Source organism: Urocampus carinirostris, chromosome 5 (assembly GCF_059441175.1).
Source record: "Urocampus carinirostris isolate Australia breed hairy pipefish chromosome 5, RoL_Ucar_1.0, whole genome shotgun sequence".
NCBI classification, from domain to species: domain Eukaryota; kingdom Metazoa; phylum Chordata; class Actinopteri; order Syngnathiformes; family Syngnathidae; genus Urocampus; species Urocampus carinirostris.
In genome coordinates, this window is record NC_142353.1 from 18858520 (window position 1) to 18880335 (window position 21816).

At 39.1% G+C, this 21816-nt stretch overlaps 1 protein-coding gene and 1 long non-coding RNA gene across 3 annotated transcripts in view; one reads left to right on the forward strand and one right to left on the reverse strand.

The window, feature by feature from the left end:
* ccser1 (coiled-coil serine-rich protein 1) overlaps window positions 1-21816 on the forward strand; it is a 191597-nt gene that overhangs the window by 12446 nt on the left and 157335 nt on the right. For both annotated transcript variants that reach the window (XM_088336087.1, XM_088336088.1), the window contains exons 4-6: window positions 4085-4269; window positions 8274-8364; window positions 12505-12601. In XM_088336087.1, the coding sequence (XP_088192213.1) occupies window positions 4085-4269; window positions 8274-8364; window positions 12505-12601 (373 nt within the window). The remainder of the gene's footprint in view (window positions 1-4084; window positions 4270-8273; window positions 8365-12504; window positions 12602-21816) is intronic.
* Window positions 7214-14360, reverse strand: LOC148365682 (uncharacterized). Its single transcript, XR_015850501.1, has 3 exons — window positions 14157-14360; window positions 8649-8685; window positions 7214-7316 (listed from the first exon to the last, which is right to left on the reverse strand). It is a non-coding gene; the product is annotated as an uncharacterized LOC148365682 (long non-coding RNA).

A 21816-nucleotide genomic window follows, 5' to 3' on the forward strand; every position in this document is an offset into this window, starting at 1 on the left:
GTATATGTTGTTGTCCATCGTGTCTTTTTAAAAAGTAGAGGATTAACACACCATTTGTATCGACAATTGAGTTACAGATGTTATCAATAACGCGGCACAGTTCTCATTACCGACAAAACTATTTACGTTTCAGGAACGCCTTAATTTGTAACGCATTACTCTCAACACAGTCCATTACTTGTTATGAAGATATCTTCTACCTTAAGAAGGTGTATTTGCGGTATTTTGATTTTTCATTGCAATTACATGATATATGAGGCATGACAAGTTCTGGTTTTCAAGGTAATATTAGAAACCCCTTTCAATAGACTGTCTGTAAAAGAAAAAGTTTGCCATCTTTTTAAAACATTTTTAATAAACGATCAATATTCTGAAAAATGAAATGAAATGAAATATGATGAAATGATCTGCATTTATATAGCGCTTTTCAAGTCAATGACTTCCCAAAGCGCTTTACAATGTGCTCCACATTTCCCAATAGCGGCCTTGCAGCCATGTAAGGCGCTAACCTGCTTATTGGAGGTATTAAGGGTTCAGTGTCTTACCCAAGGACACTTCGACATGTAACACGGACGGGATTCGAACTGGGATCCCTTGATTCCAAAACGAGCGCTCTACCACCTGAGCTACTGTAACCGCAGCACGGCGGCGCAGTGGTTAGCTTGTGCGGCACAGTTCATGTCATGGGAACCTGTCGTGGGTTCAAATCCAGCTCCAGACTTCCTGTGCGGAGTTTGTATGTTCTCCCCGTGCTTGCGTGGGTTTCCTCCGGACACTCCGGTTTTCTCTCACATTCCAAAAACATGCATTTCAGGTGAATTGGCCGGTCCAAATTGTCCCTAGGTGTGAATGAGCGAGTGAGTTGTCTGTCCCTGTGTGCCCTGCGATTGGCTGGCAACCAGTTCAGGGTGTCCACTGCCCGATGATTGCTGGGATGGGCTCCAGCACCCCTGCGACCCTACTGAGGATAAGCGGTGCAGCTAATGAGATGAGATGAGATAATCCAAACCAAACTTCAAGTGCCGGGATTGAAACTAAATGTCTTTCATTGAAGCACACAGTCCAATAATCACAGCCGCCAAAATGAACGTAAAATGATATGGGTACTTAAAATTTGTTGCAGACCTGCAGATTCTTGGTGCCCGTTGATAGTAATCCAAGGAAAAAAAGTGTATATTTCCAAAGGTAAGGGTGGGAAAAATATATATCCATTATTGACCGCCGTGTCCACAAAAACTCACCTTTACCGGTCCCCACTTTCCCATCAGGCCGCGTTTGCTCCGCCCCTCTTTTTTAAATTTGCTCGTGCAGAATAAGTGTCTCAAATAAATACAAATAAATACATTACAAAAATATACAGTTGCAAATACATATTACACATCTTTACAAAGAAAGACTGTACATCAGAGAGTTTTCAAAGCTTTAATAATAATAATATAACTTTCATCCTAAACCGTGCCTTTGGGAGGTAGCCTTAACCTACTAAGAACACGCTCGCAAATCTGCAAATTAGTCGGTTAAGGAAACAAACATTGTGTTTGCTGTTAAACGTGGTTGTTGATCTGAGTACTTGAACAACGCATCGGCCCAGTATTGCAGTACTTCCGGGAATGGTGCATTAGCAATGATCGCAGCAAGGCTTTAGGGCTAGGACCTTAGCTTGGCCATTTGGCTGAGAGTAAGTGTCCTGGCTCCTAGGCTTTGTTGCGTTTTATGAACTGACCGATAACGGATAATGAATAACGAAGATAGAACAATAACCCTTAAAAATCCCTCATATAGAAATATAATATTGTGAATGTGCTTGATTGCTGTTGAGATTGTATAGATTGTTTTCTGTTATTAGTGTCAATAAATTTGTTCAAACCCCAAAAAAAAAAATCACAGGAGATGGAATAAGAGCTTGCTCTGTCCACTCCACGCTTCGGCCCGGTATTGCAGTACCTCCGGGAACAGTGCATTCGCACTGATCGCTGCCTGGCTCTGTGGCTAGGACCTTGACTCAGCCTCTTGGCTGAGAGCAAGTGTCTCGGCCCCTTGGCTTTGTAGCGTATTATGATTTGACCGATAACGGATAATGGATAATTGATAAAGAATATAGAACAATAAACCTTACAAAATCCCCCCTTCACGGCAGACCACCTGCTTCTTCCTCCTTGTTCAGGTCATCTAAGCTGTCATTTTCAATATCGGAAAGAAACTTAATCATGATGACGATGTCCCACGCTCCCTTACTTCAATAGATCCCAGTAATATGCTCTTAAGCTGGAAGCTGCGTCATGAGCCTTATTCTGCGCAATTTCCACGAAGAAGGGTAGGTTTACGATCAGAAATTGTGATTTTCCTCGGCGCATTTATTCCACCGGTCTAAATCTTACCTTTTATACCTTCTATACTCGAGCGCTGCCGGCGGCCGTTAAAAAAATTACATAAATTGGCCGCATGTCTGAATAAGCCGCAGGGTTGAATATTTTGGAAAAATAGTAGCTGCTTATAGTCCGAAATTTACGGTATTTTAGCCTGTTTTACTGGGCCTGTAAAAGAGTACGATTTCCCATTTTTTGAAGTAAAGGCTAAGGCTTTTTACATTGTCAGTAAAATATGTCATTTTCCATTTAAAATGTATTTGTGTTGCGCTGACTGACTTAGAATAGAAGCACAACGTCAATGCAGCAAGTTTTGTCATTTTGAGATTGTTGCTCCTTTTATACAGCTTGCAAAGTACTGCAATCTTTGCTTTTTTCCAAGTAGTATCAGAGGCAATTCTCACCCCGGCTGGTAAAGATTTAACTTAAGGTTTTTTGTTTTGTTTTTGCTGATGGGATCATTTTTCAGGAGTGCCAAAGCTTGGATTAAAACTCAACTCAGATTCTTACTACTGTGAGGTGTGAGTTAAAGAAATGTCATAACTTGAAACACAAAACACTTAACCTAGCAAATCCCAATTTCTCTCTCTCTCTCTCACACACATACACACACACATAAATCCCAATAATTGTTTGTGCTTTATTTCTTTGCTCTAGTGTAAAACAGTCTTAGGCAATTTGCATTTTCCGAGTGCTTTCAAAATTCCAAAGGACAAAACAAAAACAAAGCAATTACTCCCACACATGTTTTAATGCTTGAAAATAAAGAGAGACTACACACACGCTTTGTATCACTGTTCACTAAGCCAATTTGTTGTCAGGAGGGCTCCATTCACCTCATTTAAACTGTTTCTTTCACATTCCTGCTGACATTTATTCAACTGAACCGTAAAACCCTAATCAATATAATTGTGTTGACTTACCACGTTTTCCCCTATATTAGGCGCACAAGGGGTCAACAAAAGCAGCCTTGTAATATTCTTTTCATACCAGATTCACCAGACTGTCAGGCGCATTGAATTAAAACTACAATTGGGGCTAGGGTTCCACAAAAAAAATAATAAAGTGCCATATTTGGGCATTAATTGATCAATCAGAATATATCACTGATCACAATTGCATACACTTGCATAACATTAAATGCAATCAGAATTGAACCTAGATTGCGGCATGGAGTGCGCTGGTTCTTATCCAGTAGACCACTGAGAACACAGACGACACATGAAATGGAAATGGCATCCTGATGATCTTATCATCACACTTGGTTTAGTCACGGTACCAAGTTGTTGATGTTGTGGACGACGACATTATTGTCAGGCATTAAACCGGTCTGTGGTTCAATTCACTTAACCACTAGTGGATAGGATCCGGCGGTCTCCCCGCTGTGATCCGGGTACGATTCTCATTGCATTTAATGTGAGGTAATTGTGAAACAACCATCCATGTCTCTGGCAACCTGTTGGTTAGAAATGGTGCTCTTACCATCAGTTTTGATCCACGTTTGCAACATTGTTATGCAATTGTGGTCATGATAAAATGTATTGACTGATCTATAATTTCACAATTGCACTGGATTATTGTGTTCAAATTTCTGGTCAATTAGAGGTTTTTGGTTGCACTTTAAATTCCGGAAAAACTATTTTCTAAATTTATATTTTAAACAATACATTCTACTAATCTCTTTTATTTGCATCAAATTGTCTTGTTCCTCTCTGCAGCCTCTCTGGCCAGCAGTGTCAGCCCCTACCATGAGGTGATCCGACTGGAGCGGCGCTTGCGGTCTTCTTCCGAAGGGGCTGGTGGTCCTCGTATCCACGGTAATCACAGAGACATCCCCGGTGTGGAGGGCTGTGGCCTGCTGAAACAAAGGAACAACTCTTCATCCTCCAAACTGGGAAGTCTGGTAAGTTTTTTTGACCTGACGTGACAGCCTTATGGCGATAACAGGATCATTTGAATATTAAATCAAATATTTCGGAATTGTTCCAGAAGCCCAACTGGTAATATCGTAAAACCTTCATTACATTTTTTTAACCCTTTTTATTGTTGCCAACTTCGACGACCAGTATCACAAAATATTGTATGCAACAGGAATCCAACATGGGTTGCGGCGCCAACTCTTAACCTCTAGACCACCGGTGATGCAGATAAAATATGAAAAGGCATTGGATTTTAACTCTTAATCCAACTATTTTTACTCACGGTGCCAGAAACAAATGTTTGAGAATGGAGAAAACAGAAATGGTTTCTGAAAGATATAAAAAACGCAAAGTCCGCTTAATCATCGGATACGCCAAAGAGTTGTTTCCCTTGTGGTGCTTTTTACTGCGTTTATTTGTATCTTTAGGCCGACTTTCAGTTTTCTCGTTTTTTTTTTGTTTCTGACACTGTGAGTAAAAATAGTGTGACTGTGATAAAAATGTAAATGCCTTTTTCCATGTTGTTTGTATCACCAATGGTCTAGTGCAAGGGTGTCAAACTGATTTTAACTCGGGGGCCACACGATAGAACAAAGATTCTGTCGGGGGCCGGACTAGTAGATTAAAGAGAAAGAAAAAGAGAGATAAAGAAATAAGAGAAAGAGGGAGGGAAAAGGAGAGAGGGTGGGACAAAGAAAGAGCGAGTGGGAGAGAGCATGAGAAACAAAAGAGATAAAAAAAAAGTTGTGAGAGAGGGGGAAAGTAAGAGACCGGAAGAAAGAAATCCAAAGAGAAATAGAAAGACAGAAGGCGAGAAAAGAGAAAAGAAAGTGCGAAGGGTAGGAAGAGAGAAAAAGAAAAGAGAAAAGGAAAAAATGAAGTTAGAGCAAAAGAGGTTAAAAGACACAGAGAGAGAGAAAGGGAAAAAGAGCAAAAAAGGAAGAGAAAAATAGAGACACAGAGAGTGAAAGAGAAAGAGACAGAGTGGGAGAAAAGGGGTGGAAAAGAAAGAGAGAGTGAGAGAGAGAGAGAAATAAATACAAGTACAGTGAGTGTCTATGTGAGAGGCACCTGGCTTTGGCAACATCAAGTTGACATATTTGAACCTGCAGCTTGTTTTCTTCTTGCGCTTTTCTGAGTAGTGTCTCGCGGGCCGGATTCAATCCCTTAGCGGGCCTGATCTGGCCCGCGGGCCGCCGGTTTGACACCTGTGGTCTAGTGCAAGGGTGTCCAAACTAAAGTCAAGCATGGTGTTTGGAATGTTATGGTTTGGAGCTGCATGAGTGCAACTGGAATTGGGGAGTAGCATTTACTTAAGGGAAACACCAACTCAATCATGCAAGCCAGCTTCCCGTTTTATAAAAAAGGCAAAACATACATTTTTGTTTGACCCAAGCCAAATGCTGTAGTTTATTTATTTTTTTATTCTCCAGAAAGGCGTTCATGTTTCTGTTTTCACCGTGGAAAACTGCCTCCCTGGAAAAATATACAGCACTTTTCTTGTAATGATAACTCTGTAACATGTCCATTGTGTTTTCACATATGGGGAAAGAGATATATTAATTGCAACATATCATAACAAAGCATGCTATTTTTTCTTCTTCACTATTATTGTATGCCGATATTGATTATTAAAACTAGGGATGTCAGATCTCTTAATCTGACTCAGGATGTTAAAGTTAGTGGTTAAATCACTATTTCTTTTAGTTCTAACATATCTATTTTTAGCAGTGACATTTTTAAATCTGGGACAGTATTTGAGGTCAAAGGATTTTATTCAATTCACTTATTATTATAGCTAACCCGACGACCTTTTTCCATATGCAGTTTAAATTTTTCCTACTATGTCCAGATGCGTGTGAGAAAATAATAGCCACTTGTGATTGCTAGAATGCTCGAAAACCAAACCCGCTCTGTGAAACGTGTACAAACACGCCAATTGATAACAACCTGATAAAGGCTGTAAACGTGGTCAATAGGTTGAGAAAAGGGACCCTTAGACTGAAAGTGTTCCTTATTATGAATCCACTTTCAGGAGATGGATTTTACATTTGTCAAGACCTCTGGTCCTCCTTATCTCCACTCCAGACACATTATAGAAAACAGGAGTTTGATCTCTCATATCTGCCTTTAAATCTTTCTTTGTGAAACACAATTGTGACACGAAGTGTTGAATGTACTGTAAATGTCATGTCTGGCTTCTCAAAATGTTGCTGTCATCCATTTGGCACATCAGGGGAGATCCAGCCTCTAATGAGACCGCCAGTCTCATATATTCATTAGTAGCACAATGCTAAGTGCTCAAATGGCAAAATGGAGGGGAAAAAGTAAAACATTTGCTTTGGAAAAGCATTATGCATCTGTAAAAGTTGCTTTTTTTTGTGGTGCAATACAGTGTGCACAGCTATTAGCTTCAGTGCATACTTTTCTGTCTTGCGGATTTTACTGTGAAAGAACCAAAAATATTCAGTTTATAATTTATGGACAGCAGCTGCTTCTATTAAGGCACACAACCTTTTTAGTTATACTTGAAAGTGCTTTTCCCCCCTCAGTTCTGATGATTTGGAGTCGCGGATCAATACAGAATGAGGCTGTTGCATTGTTTTAGTCCAAACAGCAGTGATGAGAGCTGAACAAAGTCACTTATTGGATTTTCTGAGTCCTTCCCGAGTCGCATAGATTTAGTTTTTCTCTAGAGAAAGGGTTTTATAGTGTTCTTTCAACCAGTATTATGCATTTGTTGGATAGGAGGCAACAGTTTCTTTTCCATAGAGTTTGTCCTCGTCTGAACTTGTCCCAGCTGACTTCAAATGAGAAAAGGTTGAGTTCACCCTGATCTTGTTTCCAGCTGATTAGAAAACACATTTTGACAAAACATAAATCATTCCTTTGGTAGATGAGTAAATCACCTGCATGTTCTGAGTGGGTTTCTCTATGCATTTGGAATATATTGATCCTGTAAGTCTGAGATTTTCTGTGCACATCTTGTCACCATCAACCAATTCCTTGTTGTTAAGATGATGTGTGGTCCCTAGAGGGTTTGAAAAGAAACACAAATGGGCAATCTATTTATTCTCTACCCTGAACTAACGTTAAATTATAGAGGCTTTGTGAACCAAGCAGTTTTTCACAATCACTGTATAAAGTGTTTTAGTTATTTACAAAAGTTAGCTTTTGAATTTATATTTTGCTTTTGCTTAATAATATTCATAGATCTAAAGCAGATCATTCCTGAAAGTTGTAGTCATTCTTTTTAGATCCTAGAGATGGCAGCATTGGCTTACGTAAGCCTTATATGCAGACAGAATGGGTATTAACATAGTTCTTTGGTTGTCTTTGAAGCAGGCAGTATGCCCTAATAGAATGCGCCCAGAGTGTCTGAAGATAGGGCAGTAAAAACAGAACTTAGCATGTTAAATAGATTTGTCTATTTTATTTTCAATTTTATTTAAATTTAATGACAAACTAGGAAGTTTACAAACCTAGAAAAGCCATGTTAGATACATTGTTGGATACCTTGTTATTAAGCTGGTCACTTTGTGCTAAAAAAGTTTTGCATTTTAAGAGGTTTGGAATTTGAATTCCTTTTGCATGACAGCCTTCTATCCCACCTACCCAACATACATCCTAGCTTTTTTGAAGACTTTTAAATGGTTGATCGGTGCAAATTTATAAATTGTTGAGGCATACAGATGTGGGCATGTCAATAGATTTTCAGAGTGCATCATTTGAATGTTGTCAACAGTCTGGAGCCATGCGCAGTTGATTGATCTATCCATCTCAAAGGCAAGAAAGTTCCTCTATTATTCCCTAACTTCAAAAATAATTTATTCGTTTTCTACCAATGACCAAAATGAATTATCAAATTGTAGCCTTTGCAGTCCAACCTATCTTCATCAACTGTCTCCTTATTCTTACCAATATTGTTGGATTTATAATTTAGGTCTTCTTTATATTATTTTTATTTTTATTTTGTATGTGTCTGTAGGATTTCCTAAATAATTTGGGCTCTTCAGAGCTAGATGAAGATGACCTCATGTTGGACTTGGACCTGTCTGATGATCAACGCCATCGTCAAGGTAAATGCTTTCATGAAATTTCTATTCAAAATATTGACAAGTTTTTAGGCTAAAATATGTCGCCCTCATAAAAACTTTACTACTACTACTAATAAAGGCAGATTAGTTTTAGTAGCAAAATGGCACCATTTTTTATCTAATTTTGGGGTACGATTGATCATTAATCAATGTAACACTTGGGTGATAGTTAAGGCTTTTCACATTTCCTATCTCTCGTTTTTATTCTCCATTTTATTCAGCATAAAGGTAACAGGGTGTGTGTTATGATCTGTCAGTTCACCTACCCGTTCTCCTTCATAAAGTGTCCATGGCTTGTTGTTTCTGGAAAAAAAAAAAAAATCAAACTCAATATTTCAATCTCAGAGGTTAACACATTTTAATGGTTAACATGTATTTTTGAAACCTTTGGTATTATCACTGTACTTCCCTACTGGATATAAATCTTAGAAGAGTTTGAACTGAAGAATTATGTTTTGACCACACACATCACTCAAGCTTCCTTGGTGCTTTCTCATTTTTTTCAACTTTACATCATTTTTGTTTCCTCCTCTTAAACTGTTTTTCTCAATTTGCAACGTATGGCATGCATTTCTAATATAGAGTAGTTGCCTCATTTGCAAAGCTTCTTATGCTTGAGAAGGTAATACCAAGATACTCCTGTTGCCTGGCTGGAATACTGCATAATGTAATATTTCAGAAAGCGTGCCAAACGACTTTGCCTCTATTTCTTTTTTGATGGGAAGTGTGAAATTATGATTGTAAATAAGATGTGCCTGTGAACGCACCACACCTGAGTGTGTTAACTGGTGCTCGATTATTTAATTTTAAATCCTTCTAATTTTCTCAGACACTTGTTATGCTGTGCGTATGTGCCACCAACTTACCGTAGTGGCAAATAGTCCACGCTATTCAAGCAGTTTAATAGGCAATATTTGCTGAGTACTGTACACTGGAACCATTTACTCCATTAATAAGCACACACACACAGATGGTGCATATCATTTATCACCGTTCTTGTCAACTGGCAAAACTATGCTTTGCTTTATTTATGTGATGAGAAAACGATAACACTGTGGTCCATTGACTTGGATTTATAGTGATTATTTCCACCACTTAAACACCCCCCTAATTTAAAAAAAAAAAAATTTCAGTGAGGTTCAATAACTGTTTTTCCTACTGATGGTGATAACCGATAACATTTTCCATGTGGGGACTGATACCAATATAACTTTTTTTAAACTGAATGCTTTAAAAAAAAAAAAACTTGCACAAAATGTAATTATTTTTATGTGTGTCTTTATTTTCATTCACAATTACAATATTATTCAGCTTTGCTTTTGGAGAGCTTGAAATTATCAATCAATAAAAACTTAATCTATCAGTAATAACTGCAATGGCTATAATAACAAGTTATTGTTATGAGCTGCATAAATCTGAGATAGTTATTGAAGAAAGTTTGTTGGCATATTATTATGGGTTTGTTCATTACGTGAAAAGAAGTCACTTCTAAATATTATACAAGTGTTCCAATATTTAATAGCGCTGATGCTCTGGCTATGAAAAACATATCACTCATTCTTATCAAGTGAGAAGTCTGAACTGTACACTTGAGCCATTATAGATTAAAATATACAAATGTTGATGCTTAGGGGGAAACTACATTGAGCAAACATAATGTTAGGCCATCATAGCAGCGCTCGTTAAGCATATCTATGGCAGTGATGACTTGCAAAAAAAGTATGAAACATTACCATACGTACACTACACTTATTCAAAAAAATAATGCATTTTGTCGTAATTAAAACAATTATTTGCAATTTTTTTTTCAGGCAGCTGTCAATCTTTAACAATGAGCCTAGTCAAATTGTCAATTTTCACGCACAAACACACTCAGGATTGCGACGGGAAAAAAATAAAAGCTCTATTAACAGTACAAAGCCCACTGTATTTACTAAAATTCAGAAGCCCGTACAATCACAGGAGTGCCTTGTGCTTACACATCCTGAGCCATGCGATTTCTGGTGCCTCTGCACATTATGGCGAGGTAGAGAGGAGACGCAGTTCTGCTACTACTTCTATAATATATTATAATGAGGAACATAGAATGACTACAGGTGAATAAATATCTTTTTTCCTGTAGGAGCTCTGTATTTCTGATCTGTGATAATTTCTCATAGAATCATTGCTCCTGTTTTGTGTGTGTATGTGCCCATTCTTTCTCTTTAGTCTATGTATATTATATAGGTGAAAGCCAGATGTAGCAGTTTGATACTCCAAGACTCTATCCCAGTCAAGACAGTGTTCTGAAAAAGGCACAAAAAAAGATAAAAAGGCACCAATGAATTTGGGTGGCTGATTTGAAGGGTTTGGCATGCATGGGGTCTAACTCCGGTTTCCCACTTAGTACTCCTGAATTTTGGTAGATGCTGGTTTAGTGAAAGCACCTGGCATGCAAAAAACCCATATCAAAGGGTGAAGAGCTGTCGCACAGGCCCAGGCTGGGCGTCTGCAATGGGGTTGATAAGTGACATTATATTTGGCCTGAAAATGATCGTGCAAAACCTGCATACATAATTTTTCCCAGGATTTGAATTTAATGCGAATTAAAAACAAAATTAAGGAGGTGAAAAGTTAAAAATACAACCCTAAATAGCCTTAAAAACAAAACCTACCAAGCAAAAAAACTGAACAAAACAAGCCTTTTGCTGGTAGATAGATGTGGATGTATTTGGTAGCATGACACACTAGCTGCCTTTTTAAGACCAATGAAAATGAAGAGGCCTAAGTTTGCGTTTGGACAGAAGATTTTTTAGAGAGCTAGGGAGGAAAACGAGCACATTTTTTGTTTCCGCTTACACAAACATAAGATCTCAGAGGACACATTTGCTGATATATAGCCGAAGAAGTCACCATCAGTGCATTAACGCGCACACACGTAAGTGAGAGCAAACGCTCAGTCATCGGCCTTAATGGTGTGCAGACGAGTACAAAATTAAGCGTTTGAATTATTGCCACAAACTTTTTACAGATTCACACACGCACACCTGTCCACACAGAGCGCCAAGACTCATCACGCATCCATGATATATTTTTTAACCTCGCAGCAAGTTCGAAGAGCAAGGATTTTCATTGCAATTTGTAAGCGAATGTGTTGGTCTGTTGGCATATGTACAGTATGTTTGTGACTCGACTGTGCAAATTTGGATGTATAGTATCACTGTACAGTATGTTGTAATAAATATAAGACCAGGAAATGGAACTGACTGCAACAAAGGAATTCTTCGGGTGTTAGAGCAATTTACATTTTTTGTGATTAAAGCTCAGGTGAGTCAACTTTGACCCTGTCGGGGTAAACATATTCATGATCAGATGAGCGAGTTAGAGGCTGGGGCAGGTCGCAGCAAGAAGAAGCTAGCGAGCAAATGTTAACGATCAATGCCAAAAATGCTTGACCGCCCATCATTTTTTGTTTAAAAATGAGACACCACTTGTAGATAGTTGCACAAATCCTCAACCTGTTAATTTTGGCAATGTCACTCAAGCTACTGTTTGTCCAGGCAAAGTGGAAAAGTTGAAGCTTCAATTTACCTGTTCATTGGTTTAAAAGCAATATAGAGTCAATTGAAAGACAATTTGAATCTCACTCATGCACAAATGTATTCGACCAAGTATATTCTCATCTACTAGGGCAAAGTGTAACATTCCCCATGGGAAGCTTTGAAAGACTATCAGCGTGGGTGGCAGAAATGCACAAAGCCTGATGTCAAAGATGTATTGTCAATTGCTTCAGTGTTAGCCTCCAGTAAGCTACCTGCCGACTGTTTGAATTGTTTTCACTGCCTAGTACAATTTTCATTTAATCGGTTTTGTCCAACCATCTCTTTGTACAATAAATTGTCAATCAGTTCCTCAATTTTTCAATGACTCACTTATTATTTTAAGAGTACCTTAGCATTTTAGAGAGCTTTAGTGATTTTAGGATTTTTGCAGAATCTTAAAGTATTGCAATGCTTGCATTTTAATTAAAACATTACCTGTTGGGTTCCATGATGGCAACTATTTTATCCAGAAAAAAATCAATTGTGTTACATGTATTTCCCTACAACATCAACACAGCTTTGATATGTTGTGTGTGCACAGTTTCCCGACAAGACTCCAGCCAGTCTCTCGCATCATGTCTTAACCTGCTTCATCTACCAATTGACCCATCAGGAGATCGCATTCCGGTCTGCCACAGGTAACCCATGACAAAATGAAAAGAAAATCAGTTATTGTATTCATGATTATGGTTGTAGAGCAGCTGTTCATAATTGTAAACGTAAACAAAAATATTTTGTTGAGTATTTAAAACAACACATAGCTTTACCTTAGAAAGGCGTACAAAATCAATGCAAGAAGCTGTTGGCGTGCAAACAAATGGCATTGAGACTTGCAGTCTGGATACATAAAATCAATACTAAGAAAGCACTTATAGGTGGTTGTTATTCTGTCCTCGATTCTGTGTTAAACAGAACACCTGGTGTTTTATTACGTTTTTGGTATGGCATGTTTGTAGTGGTAAACGTGTGTACCGTTTCTTAAGTGTTTTTCTTGATAGTTTTTTTCCGTGGGAAGAAAATTTAACGTGAAACCAAATAGTAGGTGGTCTGTCATTTCATTAGGATCCAATAAAGTGTTGGGCACTGCGCTATCACACCTTACTTTTGCTAAAGCAAATGCACACAAGTCGAAGTCCCAATTTACACCAAATACTTTAGCTGTTCCGGTTTTTGTTGCAACCTTGGTATTTTCCCCAACACGTGTTGCCAATAATTTTAAATTCTGATGTTAAAACACAAATAACAAGGTCCTTAAAAATAAACATTTCATAAAACAAGTTTAACTTACTTTTGGAAGATGAACTTCAAAAGTTAAGTGGCTTCCTCCTACGTGGTAAAAAGTGGCCGAAAACAAGTGATCCAACCATTTTCTCAACAGCAACAAGATTCCATCTTTCACTTTCATTTCAAATGAAACGGCTCGCCTCTTCTTTACACTTAACATCTATTATATTGAATTGATGTATGAGATATTAATCAATAAAAATGTCAAAGTTCTTAGCGCGCTGGAGATACAGTATAGAATGTTTACACACAAACTAGGAAGAGGAAGCAGTTTTCTTCTTCGGGTTGGAGGCTGGGTGACCCCTCACACCGCCACGCAACGATAGCGGTGGAAAAAAGCACTACCGTGCTGTCCTGTACTTGGAAAAAGGTGCACACTATACAAACTCTAAGTTACAGCAATATCCCAAAATTTTTGGACATCCCGAAAAAAATGTTCCAAATGTACCCTTTTTGGTAAATCCAATGGTCGTAAGTAGGGGAGCGTCTGTATTTATCATGAAGGAAGCAATCCTCCTAACATATATTTTTGCATTGAATGATCGATTAATTGATATTGATATTGAAGATTGATCAGTCCCCCCAAAATATATAGACACACAAATGAATAATGCAACGTGGTTTGACTTTAATGAAACTATAATTTATTTACAAGGAAAGTAAAATCGAATCAATCAATGACAAAGTAAACATTTGTGGCAGGAGAAATTTGCATTTATAGGTCCTAAAGGAGAGGAACCGTGTGGGGAAAATAGGGGATGGAGGGGGAGAAAGTCTGTAGTGATTGGAAGTACTTATCTATAAGTCAGATTTTAAGATCATCAACTTATTTACAGGTATAGGAGTTATGTCATATTGTGTCAGAAAAAAATATTCATGGCCAGCGCCAAGAATGGTTTGTTGCGTTACCTTTGGGCCAGACAAAGCATCATGTGGGGCCAGGGACGGCCTTAGGGTCCATGGAGAAAGCTGGATCTTTCTACCCTTTTGGAGACTGATCTTGCGGACTTATCACCTGACATACTGGGAGGGACCGATCCATGGGCACTCTAGGCCTCGTAGTTTGTATGCATGTCCCCATGTTCAAAGGGGGCAAATGCCACACAGGCCCCTTCTTTGAGCCACTGTCCTGGGAGCGAGCATGAAGAAAAGAGGAAGTGAGGCATTCGTGCCCAGCTTTTCAAATGCTGCTGATGTCATCAGTCACTGGAGCTGTGTCCTGTGATTGGTTGGATTTTCTGCTGATGCTTTTCAAAATAAAGTACTCCAATTGGTTGTTTGGTTGGTAATAGGCAAAATTTATCTGACATGCAATTAAATAAATTTCTTGCTTGAAACATGACACACATTTGATTTCAAATGAACAGTCAGGGGGTTAAAAATGTTATTATACAGTTGGAAAGTCTGGTCACTTGTGAATTAAGGGGCACTGGTGTGCGTGCGCTTGTGTGCTCTTTAGGAAAAAGGAAATGTCTGGTGAACGAATTGCTGGTCTTTCGTTGTGTGAGTTTGTGGTTGGAAAAGTTTAGATGAAAACGATCCTGACTCTTCTTGTGAATTGATGGGCATGGTTCAGGTCCACACAGACAGTAGAAGTGATGAAACGAGACTTAAGCACAGTCTGCCAAATAATTAAATATATTCGAAACGAGACTTTAGCACAATCTGCCATTAATTGAATATATTCAAACATTATATTTGACAAGAAAAATGCAAGCTATATTTATACGTATGTTCTACCCTTCACATCTTCCTTTGGCCAACAGCCGAAACAGAATGCTTATTTCACACCTGATGTACATCCATTTTTGTCTTCTTGGGTGCTCTCCAGCACTGCCCTACGCATAAGCTTTTTTTGGGTTGCCGATAAATGGGTTTTATTAGCAGTGGCATAGTGGCTTGTTGTGTCTTGACATACCACCAGACTAATATGACTATAAGTGCTTCTCTATTGGGTTGCGTCCCAACATTCAAGGACGAGTAGTCATGGAGATCGCATACCTGTCAACTTTCAGTTTTCCTTTTAGAAAAGTTCTTTACTTTGACCGTTTCAAATTTTGTACGCTGTATAACAATTTTTATTCGAGTGGGGGAAAAAACTATCTCGTTTGCCCATTTTGGCTCTAATCCTGATCTTCTCGGTCTCTGGTATGAAACAACTACGTCGTCGCAGATTTCTAATATTGTCACGGTATTCTACACGGTCTGTCTTGCTGTAAGCGCCGCGTTGTGTTTTTAAGGTTAATTATCCCTTTATAAAGAGGATTTACCATAATTAATAAGGTTAGCAATTGGCGGTGGTTGACCATTGTGCGATCGAGAGACGTCTAATTATACATAAGCACTTACTGTACAGGTAAAATTAATGTTACTCTAACTTAAATTAACGTACACACATTTTTTTTTTTGCATGTAGCATTTTACGTGCGAAAACTGGACGAGCTGATGCTGGCGATAAACGGTCAAGCAGTGAGCGATCTGTAGCGGTCTTTAGTGGTAGCGTCTGGGACTGCTCCTTGATTTGCCTTTGTATAGCAAGCGTGATTTTTGTTGCAAATAAAACTTGTATACAGAAAATCTCGTGTTTAGAGGTGCTTGCATAAAGAGGTACAACTGTGCTGTATTCCAAGGCAATGTACCCCGCTTCCTAGAGTCTTTACGATAGTGTAGGTCAAGATGCTGCAGTTTTATACAAATTTCTCTGTGCTGCAGCCAGCGCTAACACATTGTATCACTTTGAAGTGGGTGTGAAAAGAAGCATGCTTCATTTTAACCTTAAAACCCATGAAGAATTCTTACCAGCTATTGAACTGCAGTCTCAAACATGGAGCTGTTATGTCAGACAAGTGTTATTTGAATTTAAAGCTTTTGACAGTGACAGACCACATAATGGAGGCAGGTCTGAGTTCATTTCCCCGATCAACATAAAACCACCGGCAGGTGTGAATTGCCTACTGTGGCGGGGTGACTGAGACACACTGAGTGTAAAGAGGGCACAAAAAAAAATGTTTGCCTGGGGTTGAGTTTGCCTCACTGGCTTTCTTCCTCATCTCGCAGGTTCCATCCTCCCTTGAGGAGGGCATTGATTTGCTGGAGGCAAAGAGAGCGCTTCAACGACACACGCCACACAAACCAAACAACCACACACGTATATGCCAGTCTCTTCGATTGTCCTGGGTATCAGCTGCAACATGCTGCTGGCTTTTTGATCTGCTCTATGGAATATCTGCTCCATAGACAATACACAAAGACATCACCACTTCCACGCAAACACCAGTGGTGACCACAGTACTGAAAAAAAACCCCCAAGTAATTAGTTACAGTTACTAGTTACTTTATTTAAAAGTAAATACATTACCCCCCCGATTCCTGACACTAAGAAGTAGCATGTTACTCTGAAAGTAACTAATTACAAATTACTGTATATACTCACTAGGGTTGCAACAATTAGTCGACGTTGTCGACAAAAATCGATAATAGATATGGAACATAAGTTTAATCGTCGAGTATTGTTGCCAGACATGTTTTTCCATTAGAAATCTGTATTCATTTAGAGCTCTGATCTCCTTTAAGAATAAAGCATTTGCAAATGCCAATAGCATATCTGTCTTTTTTTACATTTTGAGCAAAGCAGTAGACAGCGTTGAGTGCGCCAAATGTTACCCAAATAGTACAACTTGAACTGATACCTCTCAATAAGGCATGGTATTACCTGACATTCTTCATGTTGTTGGATCTATTTGATTAGGCAAAGCCTGATAAAACCTACAATCACCACCACCACCGCAGGTCACTGACATTTCATGTGAAATTGCAGGATAGACTTAACTTTTGACAAATTAACATTTGGTGTTTGCTTATTAGGTAGTAACAATCAATTTGCTTACAGAAGAGGTTGTTAAAACAAAAGACCCGTTTGAATGTATCGTGGTTGAGCTAGTCCAAGACAACATTTGGAAAGATCAATAAGTAGAATTGTACTTCACCTGATATGCGCATGAGCCCACACAGTTAGAAATAGAGCAGTACACGATTCATTTTAGGTTGCTGCCAAACGGTCCAATTTCAGTCTGTGCATTACTGCATGCACAAAAAACACTTGTACAAATCTTTATAAGAACTCTTTATAGTATCTTGTTTGATGAGACATTTGTATGAGTATTTCAGAACAATATAGAATCTACTAATGAACTAACTCATCTGGCTGAACATCTACCTTTGCATAGTTGCAAACATGCAATTTTTTTCCTTGTTGCTCGGAGAATATCCGACAAGGTTACTTGGTGACTATGAGACTTGTGTTGTCTCATAAAATCAAAGGATTATTTTCTGTTCTACTCAACCAAAACTATAGTTTCATTGGCTGTCTCAATGATATTTTTTTTTGCTAGCTACTCATCAAAGGTCTATGCAGAAAATTTCCATTCAAATCCAAATTTTTAAAATCCCCGGCCATTGTAATGGATTTTAAGAAGATCCTTCGTGTATTGCTGGTGTGCTCCTAATTTATATACCAATTTGATATAGATGCTCAGGGCAAGGAGATTAGTGTTGCTTTTATATTTAGAGTGGGTATTTGTGGTCCAAAATTTGAAGTACAGTGGATAATTTTATAGAAGACAACCCACTACTTTTTAATCACTTCTGTAATATGAAATAATTGAGATTTTTTTTTACAGTATTTTGATCAGTGACCTCTTCAAAACACAACATTTTTCAAGAGGGTTGAGACACTGCAGTTGTTAAAGTGTCCACATCCAATTTTATAGGGATCACCTTGCCAATAAGTCAAAGTCTCTTCAAAAGTGATAGATTATAAACAAAAATGGTTAGGATGGCAGCCATGAAGCCAACAATCCTATGCAGAGAGAAGAACTGGTGCTCAGACATACATTCTGTCTTTTTGATGCCTTATGTGCCATAGAGTATGATAGAAAAGCTAAATCATTTTAGAACACACAAACCAAATTTGCCAAATGGACACTTCTTGTGAAATGGTGTGATCAAATTTAGGCTCAATCATAGCACCTGTAATTCCCAAGAGAAACTACTTTTGGCCATGCTTGAAACTGCTACAATATTCCTCCGGGCTCTTGTTCTTAACCTAGAACTTTAACCTTTGTCAACCTCGAGTGGTTTTGGAGCAGTTCTAAATGCCAGTCAAGCTCATCAATTCTGGGCTAAAAAGGAATACAGTGAGAAGGAAAAATGGTCAGGTTGAGCATCCCCTTTTAAAAAAATCAGTTTGGATCCTACTTTACTTCGTGCGGAGAGCAACCACTCTAATATAAAACATAAAATAATACTTACATAGCTTAAGGATATTGCATAATATTTTTTGGTAGTATGATGCAAAAAGGTATTACAGTTCTGTCCAGCTATCAATATAACCATTCACACAGGGTTGGAGTGGGCCCCCCCCCTTTTTTTTTTTTTTTTTTTTTAGCCCTGGAGTTTTTCTATCCAAAGCCCACTTAGCTATGGAGGAGGAATTTCAATGAATGGAACAGTAGCAAACTCTTATGATGTATTTTTATTGTGAATAGATTCAGGTATAAAATTATATAAAGATTCTGAAATAGATGAAAACATATTTACCTAGGTACAGTATCAGTCATTTGAAATAAAATAGCATTTGCCTTCCCAACAAAGTGTTAGGCTTTACACTTTACTCTTATAACTCTTATAGAGTAGCATCACCACACACATTTTTAGTAGGCTACTTAAAACATCAAAATCCTCCTAAGCAAAGCACTGGTCCCTGAAACTTTATTGATGCCAATGCAATTGTCTATACGGCTCTTGGCCAATAAGAATGCGGCTCTTTGCCTCATCATATTTTCGATATACTGTGGCTCATAATAATTTTAATACATGTATAAAAGTAACAAAAACAATCCGAAGAGGCTTTTGGGATCCGACTTTTTAGTGAGTCGAGCCAAAAGAGCCGCTTCTCGAAAAAAGACGGAATTCAGATTCAGATTCAGATTCAGATCTACTTTATTGTCATTCTAGTACACGTGTATACAGAACGAAATGTCGATACATCTGACCCGCACAGTTTCCTTTAATGTACAGATATAAATAAAATGTTGTATTGAGTTGTAGTATTGAGTGCTAATAATATACTAAATAATTATGGCTATGTATAGTATTTTACAGTAGCGCAAATAGTGCAAGAGGAGTAGCCAACCAGATGTGCAAGATGGGCAATCAGGTAAACAAGTCAGGTAAACAGAACAATAACACTGTAAGTACGATATTGCAGAGAAACAGATGTGCAAGGAGTGGCTAGCTATACAGAACTGCCAGTAGTGCAAAAAGTCAAACAGAACCCACAGATGTACAGATTAGCAGCAGTTTAGATTTACTATGTGTTTGAGTGACCATTTAACAGTCTAATGGCCAGGGGGACAAGACTATTGTGGAACCTGGTGGTCCTGCACCGCACACTGCAGTACCTCTTCCCAGAGGCTAGCAGAGTGAACAGTCCATGATGGGGGTGAGAGGGGTCCTTGATAATGTTCTTAGCTTGGGATAGGCAGCGCTTCTGGCCAATGTCCTGAATGGAGGGAAGAGAAGTCCCGATGATTTTCTCTGCTGTCCTCGTCACTCTCCTCACACTACCCCAGTCGGTAGCGCTGCAGCCTCCACACCACACAGAGATACAGCTGGTCAGGATACTCTCTATGGTGCCCCTGTAGAATGTGATGAGGGAGGGTGGGGGCAGGCGGGCTCTCCTCATCCTCCGCAGGAAGTACAGGCGCTGCTGTGCCCTCTTAACCCGTGATGCAGTGTTCACGGACCAGGTGAGTTTGTTTGTGATGTGCACCCCTAGGAACTTGATGCTGCTGACAACCTCCACAGCCTTGTTGTTGATGAAAAGTGGGGCATGGTTGGGCTGGTTTTTCCTGAAGTCGACAATGATCTCTTTAGTTTTGTCAACATTCAGGACCAGGCTGTTGTCCCTGCACCAGCCCACCAACTGCTCCACCTCCTCTCTGTAGGCCAGGTCGTTGTCGTCCCTGATGAGGCCCACCACTGTTGTGTCGTCCGCAAACTTCACGATGTGGTTTGTGGCGGACCTAGGGACGCAGTCGTGTGTCATCAGGGTGAACAGCAAGGGGCTCAGGACACAGCCTTGGGGGGAGCCCGTGCTGAGGTTGATGACATCGGAGATGTTCTGACCAATTCCCCTAACTAACTAACTAACTAACTATGAGCATATTTGAGTAAAGAAAATACCTGGTAAAAACAGTTAACTGCTAAATTCTCCAAACGTGTAGTACAGCACAACCGACGACACACTGATGACAGGCAAAAAGTGCAAGATGAGTGAAATAATTGATAAAAGTCTTTCTATTAACGCGTTTCTTTTCTTTTCCTGGCTTTTTCGGCTCAACCTAGCACTTTCCAGCCCTCCATCGTACCTGACTCACATCATTCGTGTTGTTATGTTTTAATTTTACTGCTACAGAAAAGAAAAATGGTGGTGGGCCAAACCAACTTAAAATTTGGGATGAAAAATTCCCCCAGATGATGTCTGCTACAATGTTGGGGTTGCGCTGAATGTGGCCAAATGGCTGACAGGAGAATGCCCAAGTTAGGGCAGATAGTGCAGGTGACGGATACATGTTAAGATAATTGTTTTTAATCCAGCCAGCCCAAACTCCACCTTGACATGAGCCGGCCCTTCAGGGAATCTCCTGGATTATTCACTCCGGCATTGCATTCACATATATATCAGGATTGTTGCCTATATGGAGACAAAAAAATTTTGTGAGCTAAAGTTTTGCCAGACGATGGTTAATCTCTGGATAAAATTAACAAATGGTCCTTATTGTCATTCTTATTGTCACTGTTTCATGGGTAATGGATCTGGTGTAAAAAAGGTGAAATACAAACTCGACAAGGTTTGATTGTGTGAGTTGTTACGTAGCCCGGCCCCGCTTTTGCTTCCACTTCCGGATAACAATCCACTGAGCACCTAGTGATCTCGCTAATCCATTGTGGATGTCGTATCGATAATGAAAGACTATTTTTTGCTGGTAGTCAATGCCCACTTGTTTAACGCCTATGTTGGTTGGTTGGATCCCTTAACCACTAGGGTTGTTAGGGGACCATTCCCTGTGGTGTGTCTTGGGCAAGTACAACCTGGTGGCGTCCATGCCTCTCTAGGCCAAAATATGTTTCCATCCTGGGACTGTGGGCCTTTTGCGGAGTAGGCGAAAGTGCTTAATGTGTGCCGCCATTTTGCGTGTTCCTTTTAAGACATTTCAACATTTTCTACTGGATTAGGTAATAATGATCTTTTCTGAAAAAGAAAAGCGGGCACATGTGGAGGACAGAATAATGATCGACACAGCACTGTTGGGGGACACCGGCAAAATCACTTCTCCACATAATCAAAGTATAACAGTGGACAGAGTCCTTGATGCAGACTATTCGTTGACAGCATGAAACTGACAGAATTTGACAATTACATTACATTCTAGAGGAATCTTATCAAGACAAATTATGCCATAATTTCTTTTAAATAATGTAATTAGCTGAGGAATACATTACTTGA